Source organism: Neopsephotus bourkii, unplaced genomic scaffold, assembly GCF_033783945.1.
Source record: "Neopsephotus bourkii isolate Nb327-2 ecotype Australia unplaced genomic scaffold, CSIRO-AGI_Nbou_v1 NB_1574, whole genome shotgun sequence".
NCBI lineage: Eukaryota > Metazoa > Chordata > Aves > Psittaciformes > Psittacidae > Neopsephotus > Neopsephotus bourkii.
Genome location: NW_026902050.1, coordinates 2,947,827 through 2,975,678, shown reverse-complemented (window position 1 = coordinate 2,975,678; position 27,852 = coordinate 2,947,827). Strand labels below are relative to the sequence as shown.

Here is a 27,852-nt window from a genome sequence, read left to right as displayed (position 1 = left end):
TTTATGAAATGTACATTTTTAATTTAAATACTCAGTATACACTGCACGTAATCTGCATGTTGCATTTATTAAATACATTAAAATCTGCAATGTAACAAAATGTTTTCTGCATACGAAATTCAAAACACCATTTTAAATGAACAAAAGATGGCTCACTTCAATATTTTTTTTAACAACTAGTGCGTAGCACACTAGCTCAGCTCCACCAACACCAGCTGTTCTTTCTTTTTTATTTGACATTGTTCACAGACTATTACATATTACAATAAGAGTGCTGGATAAAAACATGAGGTACGAAAGTGGTTCAAAGATTATAGGTCATGCAGATCATGCTAGACAGCAAAGAAAGTTGTGAATGAGAAAACACTAAATAAAAATACATAAAGAATGTGCATTATAAAATAAAAAAACCCCAACAAAACAACTCAATTACACAGCTTTGCTTCTTTGGTTACAAAGTAGGTTGAACAATTTCACAGCTTTTTATTCCCATCCAAAAGAAAAAAAGGAAAAAAAAAAAAAGAAAAAAGAAATTATACGAAATGTCAAAAAGCAGAGGAATCATGGCAATTTCTCCCTATTAGAAAGTAGAAACAGAAATGAGCAAAGTTTTCTTCATCAAAATAGCCCATCAATTATTTATTATATCACAATAACTGGTGACTACCTGTACAGATGCACTATGGTCTTCATACTTACACTCTATACAAAATTTACATTCAAGCTGGATCTTTACTACCGTAAATAAATACCAAAGGTAAATTGCCATTAGTGTTAGAAATATGCCAGGATTCTTTTGTTCAATTATTGCCTAAACATTTTATCTATTAAACGCAATCCCATCTATCATTTTATTGATACATACATTTATTAAAAAAATTAAAAAGTTCTGTGACATTGTTCATGTACATTATGAAAATAGCAGCCCTGTAATAAATAAAACAAATAAATGAAACTAATGTAGGCAAATGTTACTTATATTGAAAGAACAGTGGCTCTGAAGATGAATTGTTACTTCTTACCAGACAGCAAGGCTCAAAGTAATCCATGGGACATGGAAACCTCGGAGAGCCACCAAAGCTCTTAAAGACCTCACTCCTGCACACCAAGCAAATGCATTCTCTGCATTAGTAACTCCTTCTACGACATCCCTCGTGCACTGATGACGTAACAGACACCAACTGCACTTCAGGACACACCAGTGAGGGACAGCTCTTGTAGAATGATTGTCTAATACTGAAAAGGCCAAACACACAACAGAAGCATGGCTACTTGCTTTCATATAAAGTGGAAAGAACATCAGTGGCACACAAGGACAGACTGCTCTCGGACTTGTGTTTCAATGGAGGCAAGAAAGCTTTACGCTGAGGAGACATTCGGCTGCTGTGGAGGTTGCGTTGGCTGCGGAGGCTGTGCTATCACTGTTTGCGCTTGTGAAGTGCTACTAGGATTGGCCTGTTGGGTTGAAAGTTGGGATAACTGATCATTGTTTGAGAGAGATTTTAACAGTGCATTTTCTCGTTCAAGTAAAGAGTTTCTTTCAACTAATTCCTTTATTTGTTCCTTCAGGACTTCCACCTCTTCTCTTACAGCATACATCAAATGGCTTTTCACTAGATCCTGTGAAGAGTAAGTAAAGAGTTACACCAGGTGAAAGAATAGTTTCATTCCACTCCAAACCCAGGATTTACTGTTTTAGTAGTGTCACTGAAGTAAGCATAAGCTTAGAAAACTAAAACACTGTCACTAAGAAGACATGAATAAATTAGCCTTCAAGATCAAGTAACCCAGCCCTTTTATTCACTGTAAAGTGGCCCTTACATCAAAAGCTTTGTTTTCAGCATTCAGAATTAAGTTCTAGTCACCTTGGTTACACTGAAGACACAGACTAGAATTATGTTCCAGCTACTCAGAGTGAAAACATCAGCTGTGAAGCTTTGACCTGGAGGGGGGAGTCTGTTACAGACCAAAGCACTGAGGTGTACAATAAGGAGGAAATAAGAAAACCTTTAAATCAGCAGAAGCAAAAAATGGAACAGATGTAACCAAAGCTGAACAAAATGTCAAAGATGGGATAGCTTAAGTGACCATTAAGACAAACTAGTAATGAACTTCACTGAAGAGACTTAAACACACCCTTAAGTTCAATCAGCTTGCTCACGGAAATTCATAGGAAAATTAATTCAGGGACATTTCTGGGCCAACAGTAAAGGCAATCATGGTTTATGGGCATCCCACAGTTGAACCGAACATCCTTTTTTCAAATGATGGCTTCAGTTTCAGTCTGACCCAACTGAAAGGATGTTACAAACTCAGAAAAACACAATACAGCTGGAAACTTATGCTCAGCAACAAATCATTAATCCTATTAGAAATAATTTATGTTTTGCTTACCATTGCCTGTTCTATTTTGTTGTCAATGGCAACAACACTTGCACCAGATGCACTGTAAATAGAAGGAGAAAACTTTGTCAGCATTACTGTATCATTCAGTTAAAACTATGCACCCACAGGACTCCTTAGAACATGCTGTCACTGGAAAGCTAAAGCTTCAGATTCAAGAATTCAGTACACATTGAGGTGGGGACTAGATGGGTTTCCCCCACTGTATTGCCCAGTACAGTTACAGCACTTAAGAGACACTGCTCCTCAGTTTATTATTCCTCAAACTATGCTTATGACACCCATAACCAGAAAAATGCATTAGAATAAACAGTAAAGTAACTGCTTTGATTTCTTGCCTAATTATTCAGCTTTCTTCACTGGAGAAAACAGGGATTTCATGGGATATTCATGGGGTCCTTACCTCTAGTTCTGTTTCTGCTAAATTGCTCTTATAAAGATTGTGGAAAAAAAATCCCAAAGCTGTCATAATGTTTGTTCTCTGCTTTTACTTGAAGACTACTTTCCAGTTAAAAAGTTCCTGGCTCAGCCCTGTACTTCTGAGCAAGTGGCAGCAGTTAAAAGAAGAGTAACACGTGACTAAAGCCCTGAACTCCATGAGCAGACGGACTCATTTTCAATGAGTTCTCCCCAGATGACTTCCCACTTCTAAGAAAAGTACTGCAGTTTGCTGGTTACAGTTAGGGTCAGTCTTGATTTGAAGACATATTAACACCAGCCAGTCCAACAAAACATCTCAGTCATAAGAGTGTGTATTTACTGTGCAAAGCAAGATGTTGAACTACATCTTTAAATCCCAGGTTACTGAAATCCAGGCCTTAATATATTTGGTCTGTTTTAAAGTCCCAGTACAGGAAAATAAGCCACGTGTTCACATGAAGCTCTCAAGTTAGAATTTTGGGTGGGCCAGGGTGTCCCTGTGCTCTGACAGATGCTGATCTCTGGGAGATCAGGAGGGGAGTTGCAGCTCTCCCCAGGAGGTCAGACAGGTCAGCCAATGCTGCAGCAGAGGAATCCCCCATGGCAGCCACAGAATGCTCCATCCATACACAGGTTCCATATGCTCCAAGTCTGCCCACCCATACTAGGTCTCAGTGGTCTGATTTTACTCCACAGTGCCGTGTCTGACACAAGATGGCACTTCCTGGGCTATTTACCAGCCCCGTCAGTGATAACTACTGATAATGCTCCCTCAGCGATGGAAGTTGCTATCAGCAGTGTGCAGCTACGTTTAAAAAGTAAACGTCCAGGAAAAATGCAAGGCTTCCAGTCATGCTTGGAAACTTGCCTCTCTGAAAATACACAACATTCACCAAAACCAAGTGTTAAGAAAAAAAGCTACTTAAGGCTTTCTAAAATGAGTAATGGCAATATGTTCAGCAGTATTAGTTACATATGAGAAAGAAAGCTTGACTATTAGAAGAAGTAGACAAAGCCACCCTAACAAGACTCACAAGAATTGACAGTACCTAGCATCAAGCATTTGTGAAGGAATCAGCTTTTCAAACTGAGGAAGCAACAGCCTCTGTTTCCAAACAGAACAAAGCTTGCAGTCTAAATCAGAAGTGCTAAACATACATTTCACTAGAAAATTGTTCCAGTATCTTGTTGTCTTCTAAGCCTTTATCAAGCCATATTTGTAGTAAAGCTCCTCAGATTAAAAACTATTTGTAACTCATTAAAAATTATTCCTTTCCACCTTGACTTAACATGTTTCAGATCTGAAACTATCAAAAACATCTGTGTTCAAGAGTCATAAAAATCCGCAAGACTGCTCCATGTCCCAGCCTTTCATGAACACCAGTCAGGTGAGGCAGCTCTGAAGAGATAAAGGGGAGGAAAATTAAAGCTAACAGCAAACTTCCCAGTGGGATCTACCGCGTTCGTACAGTGCAATTATATACCTTTTGTCAATACTCTTCTAGTTAAATTTGAGACTGGGGCTTTGGTTCTACTATTCCTATTCTGTAGTTAGATTATTTAAAAACCCAAAGCTCACCTACACAGAAGTTAGGGCATTGCATCAGTTCGATACGAACACCTCTCAAGTGGAAGATAGGCAGTCTTCTCCTTGATCACCTGAAACACTCGTACCTGCATTGCATGCTGCAGAAGTACCTTTCCCATGCTGTACCCTGTGCTCCAAATTCTTGTCTGCCTTTTAACAGAGCACAGGGTTAACTATGTGTGTGATCTGAATGCAGTCAGAGAAGCTGTCATCCTCCCAGCCACATTTTACACTTTATGTGACACTAATGGACAGTGCTGAAAGGCGTAAGTAGTTTATACACTAATTTGTTTCATTATTTTGTTGTCCTTACCCCCAGAGCAGCTTGCACTCTTACTGGCACATGGAGTTGGGATTCCAAACCTGCTTCCTGCACAAACCTCCATGCCCCCGCTCTGTATTTCCAGCAGGCAGAGCCCAGGACCATGCAGACTACCACCTGCCCAGGAAAAGTTCCTCCCTAACAGAGTGGCCTCCAGTTCATCATCAGGATAAAACCACATCTAACCATTTCATTTCACTTTCTAAAAGCATATGAGAATTAGGTATTATGCTAGCATAATTCCCAAATGGTTCTCTCATTTCTTCATTCATGTTAATAGTGCTCCCCACAGCGAACAGCTCCTGTGAAACATTCAGAAGCAGAGTACTCCAGTGCTAGCTGTTCTCATGGTACAGACCACGAATGCTGCCAAATCTCAAGATTTTGTCTTTGTTTCAAATCCTTAGCTGTTGATATCAAATCCCAGTTTGCATAAAAATACTTTATCCCATGGCTGTAGAATGAAATTTATAGATTCAATCCAGTCCTTACAAAAAAGCCAGGAGAAGAAGTTATCTGTGAACTGAGTCTTTTTGGATGTCATAACTTGAAAGAGTTTGATACATTCTGTGTGTGATCCATCCACTGTGTATTCAATGCCTCAACTTGAAAAGTTCTTGAGTTAGAAGTGGAAAGACACTATTTAAGTCTTACAAAAAAGACCAATTACTATGTTGTGCTTTTAAACAAAGTTGATTGCTCCAGGAACTACACAAGTCTGACAATTATTGTCAAAGCTGTAATACGTGAACAAAAATCCACATTAAGATAGGCAGTTTCAAGGGATGCATTATGCATATAATTTTTTTCTTTGTAACTGCAAACTTCCTACATACCCCCCCTCAAACTGAGCTTTTGTAGTCAACCAGCTACCATGTGTATACACAGTAATTGACGAGATCAATTCAGTCTGACTTGGAAATCCAAGTTAAGGTTACAAAAATGAAGGCTCTGACCAAAAAGAAGTTACATTGCTGTACGAAGATCACTCTGAAGCCTGTTAAGTACAAGGCAAGATTTACAGTCAGTAAAATTGACAAAGAGTATCACGCACAGTTTACCATTTCCAGAGATGGATGGCAAAACCTGTTTTCCTACACCAGTCAGGCAAAACAATTTAGTCTGAGAAACCCTCATTTTGATTAAGAAACCCTACTGGCTTAAAATTTTTTTTTTTCCCACATTTTACTTTGAAAGACAAAGGAAAAAAAATATATAGATTTTAACTGCTAATAACATGGCTTATTCATAGCTCACAGTCACTTATGCAGCATTTGGAACAAAGTGGTTTTTATCCAATACTTACAGCATGCACCTCAGACTTCTTTATGGTGTATTTTAGGTGTATTTTTCCTATGTCCTACAACTCGAAGACAGATCTGCAATTTTTTTGTTCCAAATGTCTTTCAAACAAACTGAGAGAAGTGTCCCAGACAATCATGTACATACAGATAAAGAAAATGGGAAGAGAACTTCTGAATCTAAGTGCATGTTATGCAATATACAGTAATCACACTTTCCATAATGAATCACATTTCTTCAAAGCTTTGGTATAATTCTGACTTCACTGCTGTAAAAATTTTTCCTGTGGAGACATGGCATCCCAGGAGTACAGCAAGATATTATTGGAAAGATGTTTCAGTACCATCAACAAGCTGTAACATTGCTGAAAAAAAAGTGTTCAGTAGCTACTGGTTTAAATCCAAATTTACCAAAAAAGTCTGTATTTTGGGCAAACCCATCTAAAGTTCCTATGGCACTATTACCGCCCAAAGGCAACCCAGGCACAGAAGAGCAGTCACCCAGACTCATGTGAATATGCCAAGAAGCCACTGTTCTCCTTCATAATCTCAGTAACATGCCATATGAGAAGACAGACCCATGAAACTTGTGCTCTTAGCAACACTTATGTGAACACTACGCAGAAAACATCTGCGGGCTTCCTGAAAACATATCAGTAACAACCAGTATTTCACTAATATTTAGTGGCTTGATTATTACCAGCCCTGAAAAAAAAAAAAAAACCCCAACAAAACCAAGCCCCCAAACAAGTGAAAAATAAACAAGTCTCTATTTTACTGGAGCAATTTAGCAATCTTCTACTGTCTACTGCAATATCGTATGGTTAGCTTTGCTGCCTTCAAATGGTCCCAAAGATACCTGATCATAGGAGAATAATCCACATTTGTTAGAAAAAAAAACCCCAGTGAAGTTTCAGATGAAGATTTTCTATTATGTTTACACTAAAGTCTAACTCAAGCCCCTGAGGTTCACAACCTACTTCTGAAGGAGCTACAAAACGTAATTGAGAGTCTACTGCCAGCAGACTTAAGATCCTTATGTTTCACAGCATGTTAACCCCCACATTTTGTGATGGGGAAACAAAGGGGTTTTGAGGAAATTAAACAAGCTTATAGTACTCACAGTAGAGATTTCTCTTTCAAAAACTGAGGATCAAAAAAAAAAAAACAGAACAATTTTATGGTTACCAAAGTACTCAAGTCTGACAGCAGATCCCCACCTGCATCAGATGACACACTGCTTACACAGCTTGAAGCTACCAGGGTGCCGTCAGTCTCCTGCCCTGCTGCTGCCAGGACACGCACTGCTGGCAGAGCTGCACACCTGAGGTTCACCATACCTGGACCCTGAGAGGAGCTCCCCAGAACAGGCTTTACTGGCTGTGCCCTTGGAGGGCACCTTTATAAACCTCCATTAGGTTTCACTGGAAGATTACTGTTAAAAGCTTTTCAGCTTCAGTCATCTAGTAAAGCAAAACTACCTAACATCATCTTAAGAAAATCTAGTAACTAGGGTATAAGTGCAAAACCTGCTAAACCACATCAAAGACTTCAGAATTTGGATGGAACAGAATTTTAAAATTTCTATCAGTCCTCATGAATTTGATTATGTTTTTACAAATACTTGTTTTTACCACAAACTGTTCTAACAGCAAAGAGGCAAGACTATTTTAAAGGAAGCCATTTATACTTTTCTACCTGAATTTAATGTTTTCCTGTATCCCATGTCTCCAGTACTTGTTTCAGACATTGCATATAAACTTCGTATGTGTGAAGCCTTAATCACTAATTATTTGATTTTAGGGTTTGTTTGTAATCAGCTTACTCAAGAAATATTTTAAGTTAAGATCTGAAAATAGAGAAACAGATGAAGGCAAGACCTTAAAGTGAGCTTTTTCATCTACATACCAAACTTGTACTCAAAGACCTGAAATTAAATAGTGAAGTCCTTGGAACCTAAATACCAACTCTGTCCCATAAATACAGGAAAGTGGCATCATCCAGAGCTTAAAGCAAAAACACAAATTTGTCCAAGTTTCTGCTACAAAAGGAGACGTGCTTTCGAAACTAATGCTAGCACTTCAGCAATTAAAGAAAAAAAGCAGGATGCAATAGCATTTTTTAACCATCTGTGTTGTACAGTATATAAATTGTTGCCAAGCAAACTTTAAAGGATTCAGTTAAGTTTTGCAAGTTGAAAAGCCTCTCAAGTCAAACACAGCCAGTACAATGATGAAAGTTATCAATACTTCAGTTGCTAAGCAAAATTCATATTCTACAGTGGTTGTTAAGCAGAAGTATTGTGATAAGCCAGAGCATCACAAGGCATGAAATCACATAATCACTAGGACTTCAGCTTAATGCTGACAAAAAAAACCCTTCAAAATCATAAAAATGCAGGAAATAAACAGTTTGCAGCTACTGATGAATTAGTAATGCATCTCTGACAAGCCATATCTGTGACAGATATGACTTTGTTGCACTTCACTGCAGTTTCTCGCCATGAGTTCAATGCTAACTTAGCAGTTTTACTTTGCCATCATATCTTGTCACAGCTCATGCTTGTTCCCCATCTAGCTTTACTTAAGCAGAATGAAAGAAAGCCAGAAAGCTTCCTTTCCTGGTTTTGAGACCAAAAGAATTTTTAACTTTGCCAAAATTGTGTTTGAATATAATATTTACACAACTTGTTTTCTAATACAGGACTCAATAACCTCAATGCCAAAAAAGTTTCCTTTTTTTGGAAAAGGAAGCTGCAAATATTTTAGCGATGGTCAGCTAGCAGTGCATTAAACTCTTTCAGCTTACACATTATGTATGATACATGCATAATGGAAGGAGGAAGGAAAAATGTCATGTCATGTATTTTAGACTTATTTAGTATTAAAGTTCAGTACAAAAACTTCGCTTCCATGACTGCTTTTAGATCTTCAGGCTGCAGAAGCCCAGTGTGAAGTTCTAAACACAAGCAGCAGTTCTGTGCAAACAAAACCAACAAGAAACTTGCATAGAGCGAAGCTGTTCATGCATACCTCAGCATGTATGCATTCCATAGTTAAGTATTCATACCTATCCCAGAAGGTCTTTGACTCGCGTAACTTGTTGAAATGGAACGCTTGGTAGAATGCAGTTGACGGATTCCTATGAGATCCAAGAATCAAACAAACATATTGAAAATGGGTACGTAATAAAAATACTCTCTTATTCAACCTGCATTACAAAGCAAATTAGTGATCCACACAGGTTAAATTTACAGATTTCACCGAATGCCTGAAGCACAGTTTAATGACTGAAGACCTTACTGCTTCTATGGTTTTCCATTAAGGACATCCTTATTCAAAAAGAGAAAGTAATCCTCAAGCCCTATGGATTTTCATGCTATTTCAAGCTTCTACTGTAAAAAGACAACTGTAAAGCCATTAACAAAATGATCTTATGTCATACTGACAATCTTGTATAGGTAAGCTGTTTACAACTCTAATGCTAAATTCAAAAGATACCTTTCTCACTTTTTGTAATTCACAAAAAAAAAATCTCTGCAAACAATACTCAATATTTCTATTCTACTTTACACCCTACTTTATATACACATGTTCTCCAAGGGAACCTAGAAGTCAGACCTAAATATGCCACATACAAGCTATGACAGATTAAGTTGCAACTGAAAACCAGATCAAGTTAAAATTGAAAAGCGGAATCTAAAATATTCCTAATTCTGTAAACGGTTGTCCATTACCCTCACATGTCCCCTTTTTTATGTGCAACAGGGCAACTGTTGTTTGGAAGCGCTTTGCCAGTCACTCAGAACACTCAGCTACTACCCTGGGTCTCACAAGCCTTCAGCATAGGCTCCAGTAGCCTTGCTGCAAATTGGACAGCACAGCATAAATTCTGCCACCAGGGCCAGACCCCTGAGACAGCCTGACCTTCCTCATCCAGCACGCACTTGCCCCACAGCTGGCAACGTACCAAGAGTGCAATTTGAAGAACTTAATTCTCAAAAGTCTCATCTGAACACTTACCATTTACAAGATACTGGATTAAACACAAAGTCAAAATTCTCTACTGCTAGTGGCTGTATGAGAGCATGATACTTAAGCTTAAAAACTCCTTCTCTGAATACTGAATCCTTACATTGGTATACCAGTTATACCAGTCCTAGAGAAGGACACAACAACCTAGCTGAAACATCTTCAAAAAAGCTAGTATTAGTTCAAGTTCCTTTTAAATACAGTTTTAAAATAAAATGTTTATGCCAACATTAGAAGCACAAGTGCCCATCCCTTTTCTAAGTTTACGGCAAGTATACTTCTTAAAATTGTCAAGTTATTTAACACTTCCATTTAAGTACAATTACTGTAGAGTTGAAATCACAGAACAAAAAAAAAAATAAAAAGAAAAATCACAAAACACACAACCCATAACTAAACACTGTCTGAAGTAACCAGATTCCCATGGCATGTGTATACCAGAAACCTTGCAAGGGTACCAGTATTTGTGCATTTGCAGTGATCAGAAATCACTTGTTTGAAATGCTTCTTACTCCCCCTTCCACTTTCACCACTCTATCCTTCAAAAAGACAAAAAAAATCATTGCAAGTCTGGAATTTAGCTTAATACCTGCTACAGAAGTTGTTTGACCAAACTGATAAATATACTCGTATGTTGGTACTATTTACGCTTTTAGAAGTATTGCACACTTGAGTGACAACTAAATATAACTAATTATAGGAAGAGCAACACAATAGCTAAAGGACATCTGAGTGATGTAGGGTCTAACATATGGAAAGCAACTGGCATCTGCAGATCAAGAGAATGTTCCTTTGTGGAAGAGAAGGACAAGGCCCAAGCCCTTCTAATTCAGTTGTGAGGAGTATGTAAAATTCTCCTTCTCAGAATGCGACTGTAAATAGAAAGTTATTCAAGTTCCAAGATAAATTTACTTGCAACATATAAAACCTTGTTGCTATTGTTAGGTATAAGAAGTTGTGGTTTATAACCACATGGTGTGTATTTCATACTGTCTATTTTTATACTGATACCCTATATGCTATATATTCTTATGCTATTCTTAAGCAAGTATCTGGAAAGGTATGAAAGTTTTGCTTGTTTTGTACCCCCTGTCGTTGAAACAGCTTTTGCATTACTTCAGACAATTAAGAGAACATTTTTTACTAGGTAGCTATATTTTAACAAGGTCTTAACTGGGGAAGAGAAAGGATGTTACCTAAACTGGAAAAGCAGATCCATAGAGGTAACATGAATGATGCCTTATGTGCAGGTCTGAACCACTATGACTGAGTTTCAAACTGTTGAGATATCTATTTTAAACCACAAGCAGTAAAGGGTTTGAGAACTACTAAAAACTTCTTTCATATTGCAGAACAATTGAGAAAACAGCTTACAGTAGTAGTATAACATGGCCTGCTGGGGCTGCATCACGACTGAAACAGCAGAAGTCCTGACAATGCCCAAACTGACAGCCCAGACCAACAAAGCAGACTCCTCTGTTGCACTCCCAGCACATGGCCAGGTCCCAGAGGTCAAGTCTCCGCCCCAGTTGATGGCAGACTGCCACAGGGGAGAAAAGAGTCAGCCAGAAAGGGGATGCCAAGCCAGGAAGTGAAAGTCTACCTCCTGTTCCACAGGAGGTGTACCAGGTGCTTCCCTTCCTCCATCTCTGATAAGAGAGGAGAACAGGTATTTCCAAAGGACAGAGAGGCTTAATTCCAGTCCCAGGGATTATGACAGGCAACTATCTTAGCACATTTAAACTGTATCTTGATTGGTAAAAACTGCCTCTGTGTCTCTTAAGAAGTCCTGCAACTCATACCGTATTTATTCCCTTTAGAAGCTCACAAATGTCAATATTCCCAGCACAATCTGATGTTATGGTTTCTGACAACAGTTTTCCTGCAATGGAAACTTGATCTAAGGTCAGTTCTCAGAACATTTTCATAAGTTTTCCCTTTAAAAGGGAAATCTAAAACACATCTGAACTCTCACCTCATATTCAGGAGTGTCCTCCCACTGCCATTAATCTGCATATGCCAAATACAAATTCTAGAGAGCTCCGCTTCACTAGAAACCACGCTCATGAAAGCTGGCAAATTTTCAAGTACACAGATAAATGCCTTTTAGCTTAAATAATGATATTGACTTCGGAAGTGATAGGTATCAACTTGGCATGCAAAAGTTGCTGCACAGTTGCCTTTTTTCCATCTACTACCTTTGAAGGAGGAATAGTTACATCACTGTTCACAATATAGGTGAAGATGTGCTTCAGCCTTCAAACCACTGATCAACCTCAGCAATTAAGGGCAACAAGAGGAACCTGTGAAGAAGACCACACTTTTGACTCCAAGGTGGAAAAGTAAAAAATTCACGCTAGACCACCTCAGACAGTTTTCTCTCTCTCTCTCTCTCTCTCTCTCTCAATATCACTATTATTTTCATTGACTTTGAGAACAGGAATGATACAGAAGACTGAAAATGCCTATGTGCCTATTTTTGAAGAACATGAAAGTATCTGATCAGACAACCTGTAATCTCTACTCAATGCCTCAGAGGAAAAACAAAGCAAAGCAGAACCACCTATTTTGTTTTACCTAGACAGCAACAAGCCAACATGGATAGCTTTTCAGAAGCTTGTATCAGACAAGAATTCCTTCTGAGAAAAATTAATGGGCTTCATATAGAAAAAAACACAAAAGATGTGATAAAGATTGTCATAAAATTAGTAGCACTATTAATGCCATCTTGCATGACATTTTTATAAGAACATGGCTTATACAAAGCAGGTCCACGATGGATAACTACTCTGTACACATGGCTCTCCAATGGTTCAGTGGAAGAGTGGAAGGATGCATCAAACAGAGCTCTCCAGGGGTCTCCTCCGAATGTTTTATGGGACACTTTAATCCATGACTTGGACAGTAGAGTACAGACTATCTTTCTACCTGCAGATGATCTGCAAGCACTCTGGACAGCAGGAATAGAATTCAGGAAGATCTTGCCCAATTGGAGCAATGGTCTGAAATAAAAAGGATGCAATTCAATAAGGATAAGCATGAAGTATTACACTCTGGTAGCAGTAATCGGCTGCACAAGTACAAAACATGGGAAGAGTAGCTGACTGCAATTCCACAGAAAAGAATACAAACAGAAGTTAAAAATATAACCCTTGCAAAGGTGTCAAACTTGCAATACTCCTCTTACACAAGAGGTATGCATACTAACTGAAGTCTTGTTTTATTTGGCCTGAGTCCTTAACTTAGACTGTATGGTCATTTCTGGATACCAGCTCTCCAGAAGGATATAGGCCTACCCAGGTAAGATCACTATAAGGCATGTTATATTCTATTATTTTTTTTCCAATAATGAGAATCACTAAGTAGGAGAATTAAGCATTTAAAAGAGATGAAAGACAGACTTTACACAGTTTAAAGTATCTGTGAAGGGAAGAAAACTCGTTTTCATTCCTGTTAGGTACAGCACAAACATTGTGAGGTTTAATTGCAGCTAAGAAAGTTTAAACTACACACTAGAGTTGTTTTTCACACAAACATCAAGGAATAGAAAAGACTTGTTAAAGACATGGTGGGATTTCCATATTGTCATTCTAGAAGATAACAAACTGTCACTGCTCCAAAAGATTTCAGGCCCTAGCAAGAACTTTAAAGCAGAAGTCTGCCTTTGAATAGTATCAACTCTTACAGGAACTAAATCTAACTACGAAATAGAAAATAAAGAAGAATTGGGAATGGGAATTGAACAGCAAGCATCCAGCTTCCTATCCTTCCTACAGAATGCTATAGGAGCCTGACAGGATATCTGTAAATAAAACTGTGTTCTTCAGCTGCATTTATCAAATAAAAGATGCTAGTATGTCACTTTATACATCTACATTATTTCTGCAGTGCCAGAAGTGAACTAAAGTTTGAGAAATGCGACTTAAAACTAGCCTGAACATGAAGTCAGCAAACAAAAGTATGCTACATCAGAATTTTTATTTAAGTCAAGAGACCTGACAGTAAGAACAGTCTGAAATTACTTAAGACAACTATCAGGATATGTAGATGTATTTCACTGGACTGATCAATAAGGAATCAAGACATTAAAAATAAAAATATATAGAGCATCAACTGCCTATTTTGATGTGCACTAAAGGACAAGAAATGAATCCCTCCGTAGCTTATAAAGTTTAGAAAAAAATCGGATGTGCTAGTACTCAGAAGCATTTCAAACCCAAGGTAGCTTTCAGTTACGTGTCTTACCAAACACCAGTAAAGGGTTGTGCTTAACTAGGTTACTAGCTATGACCTGCAGTGGAAACTGATTACAGGTGGTCTCCAAATTAAAACACTCGGCACAGTTTGTTTAAGATCTGAACAAGGGGTTTTGCAATCACTTTATCATAGCTTATCATGAAACTCCCAGTAAAGTTCATGATATTTCAATAATACATTTACACTAGTAACAGAATTCCTTCTCCATCCCTCCTAGAAGACATTTTGCTTTTTTATTTATATCGCCTTCTATTTAAAGCAACTGCAACTTCAAATCAGCTTTATTTCGTAAGACTCCACCTGCAGAGTAGGTTACTCTCAAAACAGAGTAACTGGAGTACAAAGCATTGGTAGGAGAAACTTGACAATGACTAAACATGGGGAAGTCAATGTGGAATTAAACTAAAAAAAAAAAAAAAGTCTCAAGACTAAAGCTCTTAAGCTTTGTGTTTAACTACATATTCTGTTCTCATAGTTCCTTAAAGCCATTATAGTTGAAATAAATGCACTGAAAAAAAAAAACTAGCAAGAATTAGATGCTGTTACATTCAGTTTTAGGTGCATTCTAGCTGCAAAGGTCAGGAAAAGCTGACTCATTTAGCAGGCTGCATGACAGTTTTTGAAACAGCGGTTCTCAATCACCATGTTAAAGGGGTTCACAGGCTACTTCTATATGAAAGTATCGTAACACTGGAGAGAGAGCATATTGCATGAATCTGACCTCCACTTGAAAAATCAAGAGATACACAAATTTAAGTGGTGAAAAACAGAAACAATGAAAATCACCTTAAGGTAACTTTACTGAGAGAACTAAAGCAGCATACACCACCTGGCACAAGGCACGGAAGTCTGACATTAGCTGCATCTCAAACTCCTGACATTCAGATTTCAAGTATCAGAAAAGAGCAAGCTAGACCTCGCTACGAGTTGCATCACCTTTCCATAGCAAAGATCAGAGCAGTAGCCCATAATTTCTTAGCCTTGTTCTCAAAAGAGGATTTTGGAAAATAATCTTATGCAGTAACTAGACATCTCTAAGGAGAAGTGAGTAAGAGATGACTGTCTCAAGTGTGCAGGGTAAGGAATTCCAGCAGAGGCATTTCATTTATCACTTGCTTGCTCCATTATGATGTTGGCACCAGCTTTTCCCTGTTCTGGGGCTTCGCTCTCTTAAGAAAGACATCACTACCATTTTTTTTGGTCCCTATGAATACTAGGGAAAAAGAGTAAAACCACTTCTACAAAAACTGGTAATAACAATACAGCATGGACAGAGCACGTTATATCAACATTAATAATGGTCAGACCAGAGGGACGCAGTAACTAACCCAAGTATTTAGGGAAGGACAGATGGAAGCATCTCAAATGCTTCAGCCCACCCTGAACCAAGAGCAGTCATTGGTATCACCTGAGGAAAATCGCCATTCTTCTCAGTTATACAGGAGAGATGCCAACAACTTCTTCTCTTGTCCCAGCACTGAATAGCTGTAGAAGACACTTTTATACCTGACTGCATTTTAAAACATACTCAAAGCCTTTACAGTCTTATACAAAGTTAGAGCAGAGGCACTATGCCATGTTATACCATTATGACAGACCTGAAGTGATACTGATTTGAGAGAAAAGGTTATGTAACTTTTTTTTCATTGTCTCGTAAAATAGCAGCAAAGATATAATGCTTCCTGTTCACAAAGCCCTGGATGGATAAAACAGTGGTACCTTGCCTTAAGATGTAAATAACATCAGTCAGTAATAATTTCATTAATTAATTAAAATAAAATTAGCTGTGTTAGGTAATAATCACTCAGTATTTCTGATGAAGCTTTGCTGAAAAGTTCAAATAGTAAATTCTGATATAAGTATTTGATACTAATTACGGATAGAAGAATGCAGGTGCTTATCTTCTGAATCTCTCCTTACTTCTGATTTCAACAGCTGTAACTCAAAACTAATGTCGAATCCTCTTGGGTCCAGAAAACTGGCCCCCAAACCTCAGTAGTCCTGTACAGTAGACAATCCTGTAATCATAACAACTTTAAGGTCATTCAGGACTCGCTGATGATCTTTCCCATCCTCTACATATCATCCTCCCACTTTTCAAAGCCAGACTGTGAACCCTTAGTTCACTCTTGACTAGTACTTCTGTTCCCATCAGGCAACCAATGCTCTTGCTCTCTTCCACCCCACAGACAGCATCATCATACACACACTTATTAAAATAATACATGCTAATAAAGCAAGGCTGTTTTGTGAAGGCTGTCATGACTGTCAGGCTGAATTTTAATTACAGAATATTACAGACTGTGTAAGGGCTGATCTGAGTGATTCTGTTCTCAAATCAAAACACATAAGAAGTGTAACATTTCACATACTAATGACTTCTCACTGGTTGAAGTTAACCTTCAGTTCTTGTACGCAGGAGATACAAGACAATGTAGTTCATGTGATACTTCAAGGAAAAAAACTGAAACACAGTAGACCACATCTTCAAAGAGAAACAACTATAGATTAGAAGTTGACAAACTTAATGGCTATGGAGAAAGTCTTTTGCTTGACCCAGTCAGAGATTCTTGCCAGTATTAAGAAGCTTTCAAGAAAAGCCACAGAAAGGCCCATCAGTATCATCCATGTTCTGATGAACTGGGACAAAAAAACCAACAAACAAAACAACAAAAAAAACCCACCAGACCTCTTGAAAACAACTTACATGGTCTCAACAAACATCTTGAACTTCACCACACAACATACAGTAATCCTTCAGCATGCACTGTAATTAACTATTTAGTACCACTCTGCTGTATTATTCTTTCGCAAATTACCCCATTCAAGAGAGAAAGCCTGGAATGCATTTAAAAGAAGACCCTAATATGCTGCATGAAAGAAGGCAGTAAAAAAAGAGCATAAATTCCTTATTTCTGAATTTAGAAGATCCACATTTGCTCATACTGCATTATACGTTCAAAAATCTGGATGTCAAAACTGTTAAAAGTATTGACTTTTACACAACTTGACTGGTAAAGACATTTATTCGTATCTGTGAACATGCTATTGTACAGGATTAGGCTTCTACTGCCTACTCTGCCCACAGTGCTGGACTTCTCCAAATCTACTGATGAAAGGGAAAGCTGCTCATGATTATTGGTGAAAGTGGCCCTGCACAGTAGAACAGCTGGCTTGAGTATTCATCTTCAAAGAAAAAAGCACAAAAATTAGATTTTCCCTTCCCCCCCCCCAAGTTGCAGTACAGAAGTTTCAGATGTTTCAGTTATCTATAACTACAACTGGTTCCTGGTTTTTGAAAGCAAAGAATTTCAGTATCTGTAGAGCAAAAAAGCAAGTGGAAAAACCAGATTCAAACAGTCTGAGCCAAACCACACCTGTCTTTACTTATGTAACACTGGTCAAGAAAGCATCCATTAGCAAACATTTTAGGTTACATACTTAGGTTTTAGAAAAGATATCAGAACCTAGACCATGTATGGCATGGTTTATTACACTGCACAAGTGTATTCGGCTGCCTTTCCACATCATTTACAAGTTCATTACGACTCTCCAAGTTTCAGGCCAGCCTGCACTCAGCTGACCTTCTAACTATAGCACCATCAGTATGAGAGCTTACTGCTTGGCTTAAAGAAAGTGTATTTTTAAAAAGGCATTTGTAGGGATGGTCAAAGAATTTATGGTCTTTGCCCCCACTGAACAGTGTTCTACATAGGAGACAATTCCAGGAGTTGTCATCTACACCCCTAGAAAAATAGCTGAAATAGCTTGACAGAGAAGCAAGTTTTTTTTTAACCCTCATTTTTGACCACCTCATCCTCCAATAAACCCGACAAGTTAATCCTGCTCTGGACGGACACAAAATCTTCAGATACTGGTTTTGGTCAATTGCCTCTTTTCTTTCTATGCTACACTTCTGCATTGCCACATCACATATATACTACATTCATTCCCTCCCAGAGATCAAAGTATTGGGACTGTGTCCTTTCTGCAAAGCGAGGCAAAGTTGAATGGTGTCCTGGGCTGCATTAGGCAAAGCATGGCCAGCAGTTTGACAGAGGTGATCCTTCCCCTCCTCTCAGCACACGTGAGGCATCACCTGGAAGATGCTGGGCTCCCCAGTACAAGAAACACATGGACATACTGGAGAGAGTCCAACAAAGGGCCATAAGGATGATGAAAGGTCAAGAAAGCATCTGTACTATGAAAAAAAAGCCTGAGAAGTCTAGGACTGTTCAGCCTGGAGAAAAGAAGGCTCAGTCTGATCTCATTGATGTATGTAAGTACTTGAAGGGAGGGCATAAAGAAAATGGAGCTAGGCTCTTTCCAGAAGTGCCCAGTGACAGGACTAGAGGCCATGGGCACAAACTGACACACAGGAGGTTCCCTCTGAACATCGGGAAACACTGCAATTGTGAGGGTAACCAAGGACGGGCATACAATGCTACTCAGAAGCCATCTGGACATGGTCCTGAGCAGGTATTTCTAGGTAACCCTGCATGAACAGCAGGGCTGGACCGCATGACCTCCAGAGGTCCCTTGCAACCTCAACCAGTCTGCAATTCTGACTGGTGTCTGCTACTGACATAGATCCCAATTCCAGTTTGTAATCTTTTAATGAGTGCTAGACAAGCATCACAGCTGCCATTGACAGACAGCTGACACTTCTCTATGGTACTAATTAATACTTCTACCTTCTCTCTGCACTGTTAAAAGCATTCAAGCAAGCTGTCATGACACAAATGCATTACTTTTAGCTTCTATCGAAGAATATATACAAAAAATTTCCTGGAATAATACTACCATGCAAAATAAAACATGACAAGCATCCAGCAGTCCATTTGGCTAAATAACTCACCTGCTCAGCATGAGTAAAAATAGATTATTCTATAATGCAAAAAATTCACCAGCTCTCAATACACATCTGTATTTATATAGCATGAAGTTTAAAGCTAGAGTTGTTTTCAAGAGAAGGAATGAAGATACAACCTTACACTGCACTTCAAGTGACCTTTATGTCTGGAGAACTTTCTCAGAAGACAGTAGCTTTAGCAGTTGCTATAAATACTTCCATCTTTAAACTTTGTCAAAAATAAGAATAAAAGCAGACACCTGTGGCTGACAATCTAGATTTATCTACTAGAACTAAACTAGTTGTACCTTACCAGGAGGAGCCTCACAGAAGTTTCTTACGGAATCTTTGCTGACACACAGAAAACACAAACAAGGTTTGCGCTTTCCACGAGCAACAGAAGCTGCTAGTCACCAGCTTCACAACTGACAAAACTAATACATGGCCTCAATATGCAACAGGACAATACTGAAATACCTATTTCAATAGGGAACAATTACTTTTCACTATGTCATCTGAAGTTATAAAATATTATCAGTAACTCCTGTAAAAAAAGGCATAGCCTGAGACAAATTTCAGCTCTTCAGTAGTTTGACAGCCCTGCCTGCTCAAAAAGAACTAAATACTTGAATATTCAGCTTTTAACAAGTATAAAAACCTTTCATGAAACATATGCTGTTATTTCTACCATACAAGACAGCATTCAGAAATGAGCTGACTATGAAACACTTGCACTCTTCTATAGAGAAGCAGAAAAAAAATTAACCCACAGCAGCAGAGCAGAACTTGGAAGTTTGAGGTACAGAGAACCATTTATGTCAGAGTTTGTACACTACTGTCTTTAAAACAAATTGCACTGTTTCACTTTTTGAATTTATTTCAAGTATTTTCCCCCTTTCCTCCTCATAGTAACTATCTCATCTAAAACACAGCTCATTAATTTTAAACATGTATTGATTCCTCCTTTACAAAGGCACTTGAATGTTTAAACCGGGAAACAGTGCTGGGAAACCACATATTTCTTTTTAGGCGTCTCAGAACACTCAAGAACTGACTGTATGGCAAGACAGTTTTTCCATAATCTAGAATCTGGTGTGGTGCTGTTGGTACATCGGGAGTTACCTTACGTACTTTTTGTCACAAGAAAGGACAGCCATAAACAAACAACTAACTGGAGTTTTGTTTGCATTAACCTCATTTACCTGTTGCCAACTGTAATGTTCACCTCAGCAATTCTACCTCAACTATTTTTCAAATGCTGCAGTCTTGCTGTCAAACTGAAGGCACTCATGACTGTAGCATGTCTATCCTCTTTTCATTTCCACCTGCTTCTACAAACTCTTGCAAACACAATCCTTCAGGGGAACTGAAAACATTCAAGTTTGCAGCTGCAGTAGAACTCAGATCTCTAGTAAGTTTATGAGCAAAGTGAAGCAAGGGACAGTATTCAGTAATAATGTAACTGAAGTATTGCTTACTGGTTTGTTATTTGCAGGATGCTTTCTTTTTTCTTTACAAGTACATCTAAGTGCATCTAAGGCAACATGTAAGGAAACCCATATCAAAGTTATATTAATGCCCATGCTCAGTTTTGTCCTTGTATTATGAACATGGTCTGAAAAGCTCAGTTTTATCAACAGCTAGTACACTATACAAATACATGATTTAGCTGAGCGGAGAGATATATGCTGTGAAGAAGTCTGCACAATCAGGTTTTCAGCAGTTTAAGCTGCTGTAGTTGACAGTTCACAATTGCAGCCATTCATTAGCGTTCCTGGAATACAGCCTGCACAGTTCAAGCTGGTCAGCTATCTCTGGAAAATGATCTATACACTGTTCCTTTTCCAACATGCCTAGTAATATTTTGCCCCAAAAGTCTGCCAAACGTGTAGGAGGTTTGAACAAGCTTTCTCAGTAACATTCTTTTAACAGAGGCAACATATTTCTTTTTCCCCAAGAGCCAAAATAAAGTTATTAAGCCAGATGGAATATTATGCTTGTCAACTACAAGTTTGTGTATCCATGGGCATAAATGTGGGTAGAGAAACTGACATACACTGCTCCTAAAATCCTCTCAGGTACTTTAACTGCCCTCCAGCCAAACCAACCAGTACTGCTGCTGAAGCCCAGCAAATAAAGAGTCAGGGCAATTCTGAGATCCAGTTCTTCATGTGTTTTTATAGTATTTGTCAGACTCCAAATTTAAAGTGGACTGTGACATCCACATCTGCTTCAGTAAGAGTACCATTTCCTCTATCCTTCAATACTGTTGCAGCTTATTCTACCTGTAGCCACATTTAGAGAGGAAAAGAAAATAAAACTGTTATCCTGTAGATCTTTCATAACTTGCACAGCAATGGAAGGAACCACAGTTTTGTCTAGACTAGTGTAAAAGTGGTCTCAATTAACAAAAGGGGAAATTAAAGATCTTCAAGCAAGGTCCTGCAAAAAAAACCAAAACAAAACAAAAACAAACAAACAAACAAACAAAAACCAACCAGTTGTACATCTACAGATACACAGAACTATGACTTTATCAACTTACACCTCCACCTCTATCTCAAGAGTTTTATTTAAAACAGCAGACTGCAAGACAGGAAAGATGGGAACTGACCAGCTTTTTCTGTATCAGACCTCTCTGCCTCACACTTCTCATTTTCTCACATTCTGTTTTCAAAGAATTTCCATCCTAAATTATTTTACCTTCAGAACAGCTCCTCTCCATATTACGAACAGTGAATGACTTACTAGATAAATCTAAGCTATTTTGAGCTATACAGTATTCCTTGATGAATCACTGTTTCAGAGGATGACTACAGAGGAATGATCTATAGAAGTCTGCAAGCTTCAAGTAAGTACAAATATTTAAATATAATTGAAAGTGCCAGAAAAAAAGCAGATACCTGCCTACACATTGACCCCCCCCTCTTCCTGAGTACGTTACATATTGAGATAAAAGAGAAAAAACATTTTCCACAAATTTCCAGCTCTCACGATCACAAAGTAAACTCTCTGAACAAAACCAAGCATTAACTTCCTGAACCTGCAGGCAGCCTGGAACAGTGACTCATGATGTGTGAACTCCCTTTACATTCTATTAGTTTTATCAGAGTGTCGACCCCGAGTCTTTTAATGACGTTTGAAGGTCTTCATTAACTATTTCACCATGGATTTCAGTAGATAAACAGCTGGGCATAGGCCCACAGGAGTAATGGTGCAATTTAAATGGCTGGAAAGAGGAAAAAAGCAGGAGCAAGAACCTAACAGCAGACAAACAGGAGACAGTTTTATAGTAAAGCCTTCCCAGCAAGCAGAGCAAATAAAAACCAAGTGGCAAAACAGCCTTAGCAAGCTACTAGGTTTTTATTTTCTCCTTTCTTTGCCTGAAACCAGTGAAAGTCAGGCTACTGTTTGAGGGGAGTTAAGAATAAACTTAGATCTACTAGCTCTGCATGGATCTACTTAGTATGAAGCCTAGGGCTGTTTAAACCCAGGAGATACTTTCAAATACCATATAAACCCTTATTTCACATAACACTTCAGCAAACAACAAGGTTTTATCACCCAATGCAGAAGCAAACAACTGAGAAATACGCGTTTCTTTCCAGATAACCACAGCTTAGTTTCTCTACTGATTATTATAATGTGGCATGCCAAAAAAGCACTCTACTTCTCGAGTCTGTTCTTATTTCTTACTTGCAGTTCTCAGAGTCAAGTTTCTGAAAAGGTTTCTTCAGAAATGAATGCGTGAAGCAATGCTGCAAGGTGGCTCAAGTTCGAAGACAAAACTACGTAAGTAACTTTAAAAATCATTTGTTTGGGCTAAAAGTACCAACAACTGTCTCACTGGTGTGCAACACGGTGAGCAGCCTACAGGTTTGAGTAAGTAGGGCAAGTTTTTCCTTGTTATTATATCAAGTGATTAATTTGTCTCAGATAACCATTTGTTACTAGAATTTATACAAAAATGAAGTATTAGAAGATATACAAAAGGAATGTCAAATACATTGGTCTCTTTCTGACTCCTTAATCATCAGAATGATTAAACAAGACAAACCCTAGAATATCTTTAAGGTCTCTTCCAACCCAAACCATTCTGTAATTCTATGAAATCATGTTCTGATAATACACTGAACTGTGAAAAAACTTTAGCAGCTTGAAATCTAACCTTATTCACACAAGGAAGAGCCTGTCAGCTGTGTCAGCAATCCTCTTAAGGAAGGCACAACTGCTAAAATATTGTAATTGTTTAGCTTTTAAGTCCTTTACTGCTTTAACCAGACCTAGCGCAACACTCCACAAGGCTTTTGCATTAGTCAGCACTAGTCAAAAGCTCTGGTGTGCACAAGGCCTGCATTACTGCAGATTTAACTCTCCAAATGCTAACCTGTCTTGAAAGTACCTTCTCCATCTACTCACCCTGACGCCACACATGCAACTGCTTTACTAAAAGGCACTCCGAGCATTACTGACTCTGTAATCTCAAAGCCTAGTATTCTCTCAAAGCAAGGGAAGACTTTCAGGATAAATCATCAGACTTTCCCAGAACAGTGTTATGCCTACTTTAAAAAACACAAATACATATAACCCACATGTATTTCATTCCTCCAAACTACTGTAGTCCTAACAGTAAATACTAATGACATTAATTCAGTGCTCTAACACTGCTTTCCCTGAAAGTCTTCTCTGAAAGTCAATTAAGAGGAGTTTTGGTCATCATACTACCCTTCAGAGCAGTCTGAGAAGTCTACAGGAATAAAACATCCATGCTTCAAGCCCTCTGACAACCCTGCTCATACTACACACTCTGTTGCAACTAATCGTTCCAAATTACTTTCCTGCAAAGAAAACTCGTTGTGAGATTGTATTTTCCACTGTGCAGGTATCTTTGCCCAAGTAAGTTGCGGACATTCTTTTTCAGTGTAAAAGAACCGTTATCAGAAGAGCTTTCACTGTGTAAGGGCACACAAATTCACATCCAGATGCAACTACTTTCCTCACTAACTGGTACTATGAAGTGCAAACTCAACAGCAGGATAAAAATCAATAATCTGTTATAAGCTGTTGAAGTTACAGATCTGTTAAAGTTTTCCAAAATTCCTCACCCAACGGCCCCAAGATAGCACTAAGCTTCTATTCTTAACACCACAATATAGGGGTGTCAATAAATTCATTCTAACCTGGCTGTCATTTGAGTGTTTTACAATGTGTTCAGGGGAGAAGAGCAGAATCCCTTGCATACTGAGCAACTGGGTGCAGAAGGAGTTCTCGGTCTTTGATTTGGAAGAGGTGCATTACATGTGCATTAAGCAGCTTCCAGGGTACTTTCTGCTTTGTGATAAAAATAATCACATTTACAGCCTAAGAACAAATACAGTCCACTACTTGCTTAAACACTGCTATGTTCTCCTACGAAAAAAAAAATAAAAAAGTAGTCAAGGTAAATTTCACTACAACTTCCTGAAAATATGAACTTACAAAAAAAACGCCTGAAAGGAACCTGAAAGTCAATTTTTTATCCCCCTTCAGAAAAGCTATTTTTATGGCATTATAAAATAATTCATACCTGTCTTCATCACCATCAACAGGAATAGATATGCCAAACACAGAGCTGGCAAGACTGTTCATAGGAGTACTTGCAGGTAACTGAAGTGGATTTGCTAGAGCGTCTGGAATGGGAGGCTTCACAAGAGGTTTATTTTCAGCTATAAGAGAAAGTGGTGGCTGAGGTAGGGATTCCGATTTTCTTCTAGACTCATCAATCTGGCCTACTAAGGACTGAGCTTGGGTCTGAAACTGTCCAAGGTTTGACTGTGGCAGATTTGCAGGTACATTAGGCGTGCCTTGTATTAACGAGTGTCCGACATGCTGCGGCTGGACAACACCGGTACTTCTGCTGACAGAAGTGTGGCTTGTCAGCTGGGACTGGACTAGCGTAACAGGGACATTTGGCATAGTAACAGAAATGGTGGTAGATGCAGTAGGCACGCTTGTACCGGGCACAACCGCAGGCACGTTCTGAACTCCGGAGACCACAGCATGGGGAGCACCAGGCATTCCGGACACTTGGCTGCTTCCACCCATTTGATGCTGAGTCACAGATTTCTGTTGCACAACCCCTGCATGTCCAATGCCTTGCTGCACCGCACCTCCTGGTTGTGGAACGGCAGGCTGACTAGCTTGTGTCTGGCCACTCTGCATTAATCCTGATCCCTGTCCAACTGCTTCACCAGGCTGCGCTGACACCCCCATCACTGGTGCTCCCACAGGTGAGGGGTTTTGGCCGGTCACCTGCCCCACAGGAAGGCTGGAAGCCACAGTATTTGGAACAGAGCCTGTAGTAGCCTGTTGAATAGCTCCTTGAGACTGCATAATTGTCACGTGCTGCATGTATTCGGTCTGACCAGAAGGCTGTGTCGGCAGTAGATGAACTGGTGGAATCTGGGACTGAGAGTAAGCAAATTGTTGAGGCTGAGTCACTGGTATGCTTGCCTGCTGCACCTGCTGCTGTGCCACAGGAATGCTTGGCTGGCCTATTGTCACATTTGGAGGTGCCATGCCTTTCCCATTAGGTCCAGCTTGTGCAACACCCTGTGTATTTACCTGTGGCTGTGACTGCTGGGGCACCATCATTTGCTGATTTGCTACTGATGTCCCAGAAAACATAGGCTGAGCAGTACTTTGAGGTACGGCCCCACCTATGGGTTGTTGCGGCTGCTGTTGTTGCCCAATGACAAAATTAGGTTGCTGTAGAGAGGACTGGTTCATTTTCTCTGTCTGGATGAGCTGTGACACAGCAGTCAAGGAACTGTCAGCTACAGAATCAGGGCCATAGGCCGATGCTGGCACAGCTGAGACCACGACAGAACCTCCTGTGGCACCAAGGCCACTGTCCCTCTCTTGAGTGGCCTGCTCAAAGGTGCTGCTGTGCCTAATGCAATCTCCAGTCCTGCCTAGAACACCACCACCATCTGAGTCCCGGTCATAATACTCCATACACGTCCATCGTCCTCGCCTGTAGGGCTCCCCTGTACCATGGTCCAGCTTGATCACCCTGAAGCGTGAGCTGCATGCAGCAGCCACTGTCTGAGACATTGTCCCAGGAACAGCTGATGCAGAAGGCCCTGTGGAGGGCAAGGCAGTTTGAGCACTGCTGGCTCCTGCCACAGCAGTGCCAGGAACAGCAGCTGAGAGGGGCACAGCAGAGCTCTTGGGCACAGCCCCTCCATTGGGAGCCACAGCTGGCACAGCCGCAGCTACCCCACCAGCAGCTACAGCCAGCTGCCCATCCAAAAGGAGATTGGGAGAGACAGTGCCAGGAGTTTCGGCCTCGCCCACGTTGTTGAGAGTCTCTTCGGAGGAGCTCCGCTCACACACATCCTCAGGGCCGTAATCCGTGGCTCGAGAAACATCAAAGATTTCAGAAGACACGTCCTCCGTGCGGGACTCATCCGGGTCGTCCAGGCTCTCAGTGTCCTCGGTGATGCTGCTGGCCACCTGAGCCGTGGTCACGCTGGTGATCTGGAAGCAGCTCTTCTTTTTGGCTGGCATCTTGGACATGTTTCCTCCGCGGGGAGGGGCTCCACCGGCCGGGGCGAGGCGAGCGCCTTACTGGGGCGGGCTGTCACGGCGTGCCGACCGGGCCCCCGGCGCTACCGCACATCCTCCGGCTGCTTCCTGCGACAGGCGGGCGGGCCGCGACACTCCCGCTAGCGGGCGGCGGGCCGCGCGGGGGGCGGCGGGGCTCCTCCTCTTCCTCCCCGTCCGCAGCCCTCCTCCCGCGGCCGGGACGCGGGCCTCCTCCTCCTCCTTCTCCTCCCCGCCACAGACCCCGCTCTGAGCGTGGCAAGACCGGCCGAGCGCCCCGCCGCTTCCTGCCGGCCGCGGCGAGGGCCCCGGGCGCGGAGGGCGCAACAGCGAGCCCGTGGCCCGCCCCGCGCGAGGGGCCCCGCGGCGGCCGGGCGAGGCCCAGGCGGCCCCGTCCTCCCCCCTCCCCCCCGCCCTGTCTCCGCGCTCTACCTGGAGACCAGCGCCAGGCGCATCCTGCTCGGAACTAGCCCGCGGGCAAGCCCCACGGGCAGCACCGCCGGACGGAGGGCCGGCGCGGCTGCGGCGAAGAGGAGGAAGAGGAGGCGAGGCGGCCCTTCCCTTCCACGGGCGGGCGCAACAGACCCCGCTGCGCTGCGGCGGCCCGGGGAGCGCGGGCTCCGACTGCAGCTCCCCTCGCCCAAGATGGGGCTCAACTTCTCTTGCGCTGCACCCTGGGAAGGGCGCCGGCCACACCCCCCGACGCTACTGCGTGATGACGTCACGCCCGCCAGAGCATAGGCGGGGCAGGGAGGGGTGGAGCGGAGCTTGCGGTGGCCGTTTGGAGTATGCCACCAGCCGGCAGCTCCCCCCTTCCCGGGCCGGCTTGGTCCTTCCCGGCTGCGCGCGAGCCGGCGTCGGTTGGGCGCGTGCTTAGCGCCGTTGCGCAGCCCTGGACTAAGGTTGGCGGGCGTCCGTGCGCGCTACAAAGGGAGAGTCCGGTCTCCTTAAGCCAGGGCCGCCGGAGCCCGGTCGTCCGGAGGCGAAGGTGACCGTACCTCAGCCTTCATCCCTCCCGGGGAATGGCAGTTGCTCCCGCACGATAGGAAGTTACTTCAGAAACTCCTTATTAAAATAATTTTCCAGCCTGA

The 27,852-nt window shown here is 40.9% G+C and overlaps 1 protein-coding gene across 6 annotated transcripts; it reads right to left on the bottom strand.

Annotated features, from left to right (window-relative positions):
- On the bottom strand, window positions 1-27,075 carry TSC22D2 (TSC22 domain family member 2). Of its 6 annotated transcripts, none has more exons than XM_061371555.1 (5): window positions 24,741-27,075; window positions 12,994-13,067; window positions 9,104-9,175; window positions 2,395-2,446; window positions 1,482-1,620 (listed from the first exon to the last, which is right to left on the bottom strand). In XM_061371555.1, exons 1-4 carry the CDS (start codon window positions 26,732-26,734, stop codon window positions 2,406-2,408), a joined length of 2,181 nt encoding a protein of 726 aa, XP_061227539.1. In that variant the 5' UTR covers window positions 26,735-27,075; the 3' UTR covers window positions 1,482-1,620; window positions 2,395-2,405. The 6 variants fall into 6 exon arrangements, 5 of the variants coding, with proteins under 5 accessions (XP_061227536.1, XP_061227538.1, XP_061227539.1 ...); XR_009728207.1 differs by having other exon boundaries at window positions 1,577-1,620; window positions 9,067-9,175; XM_061371552.1 differs by lacking the exon at window positions 12,994-13,067 and having other exon boundaries at window positions 1-1,620; window positions 24,741-27,071.
- Window positions 27,076-27,852: the final 777 nt, after the last annotated feature.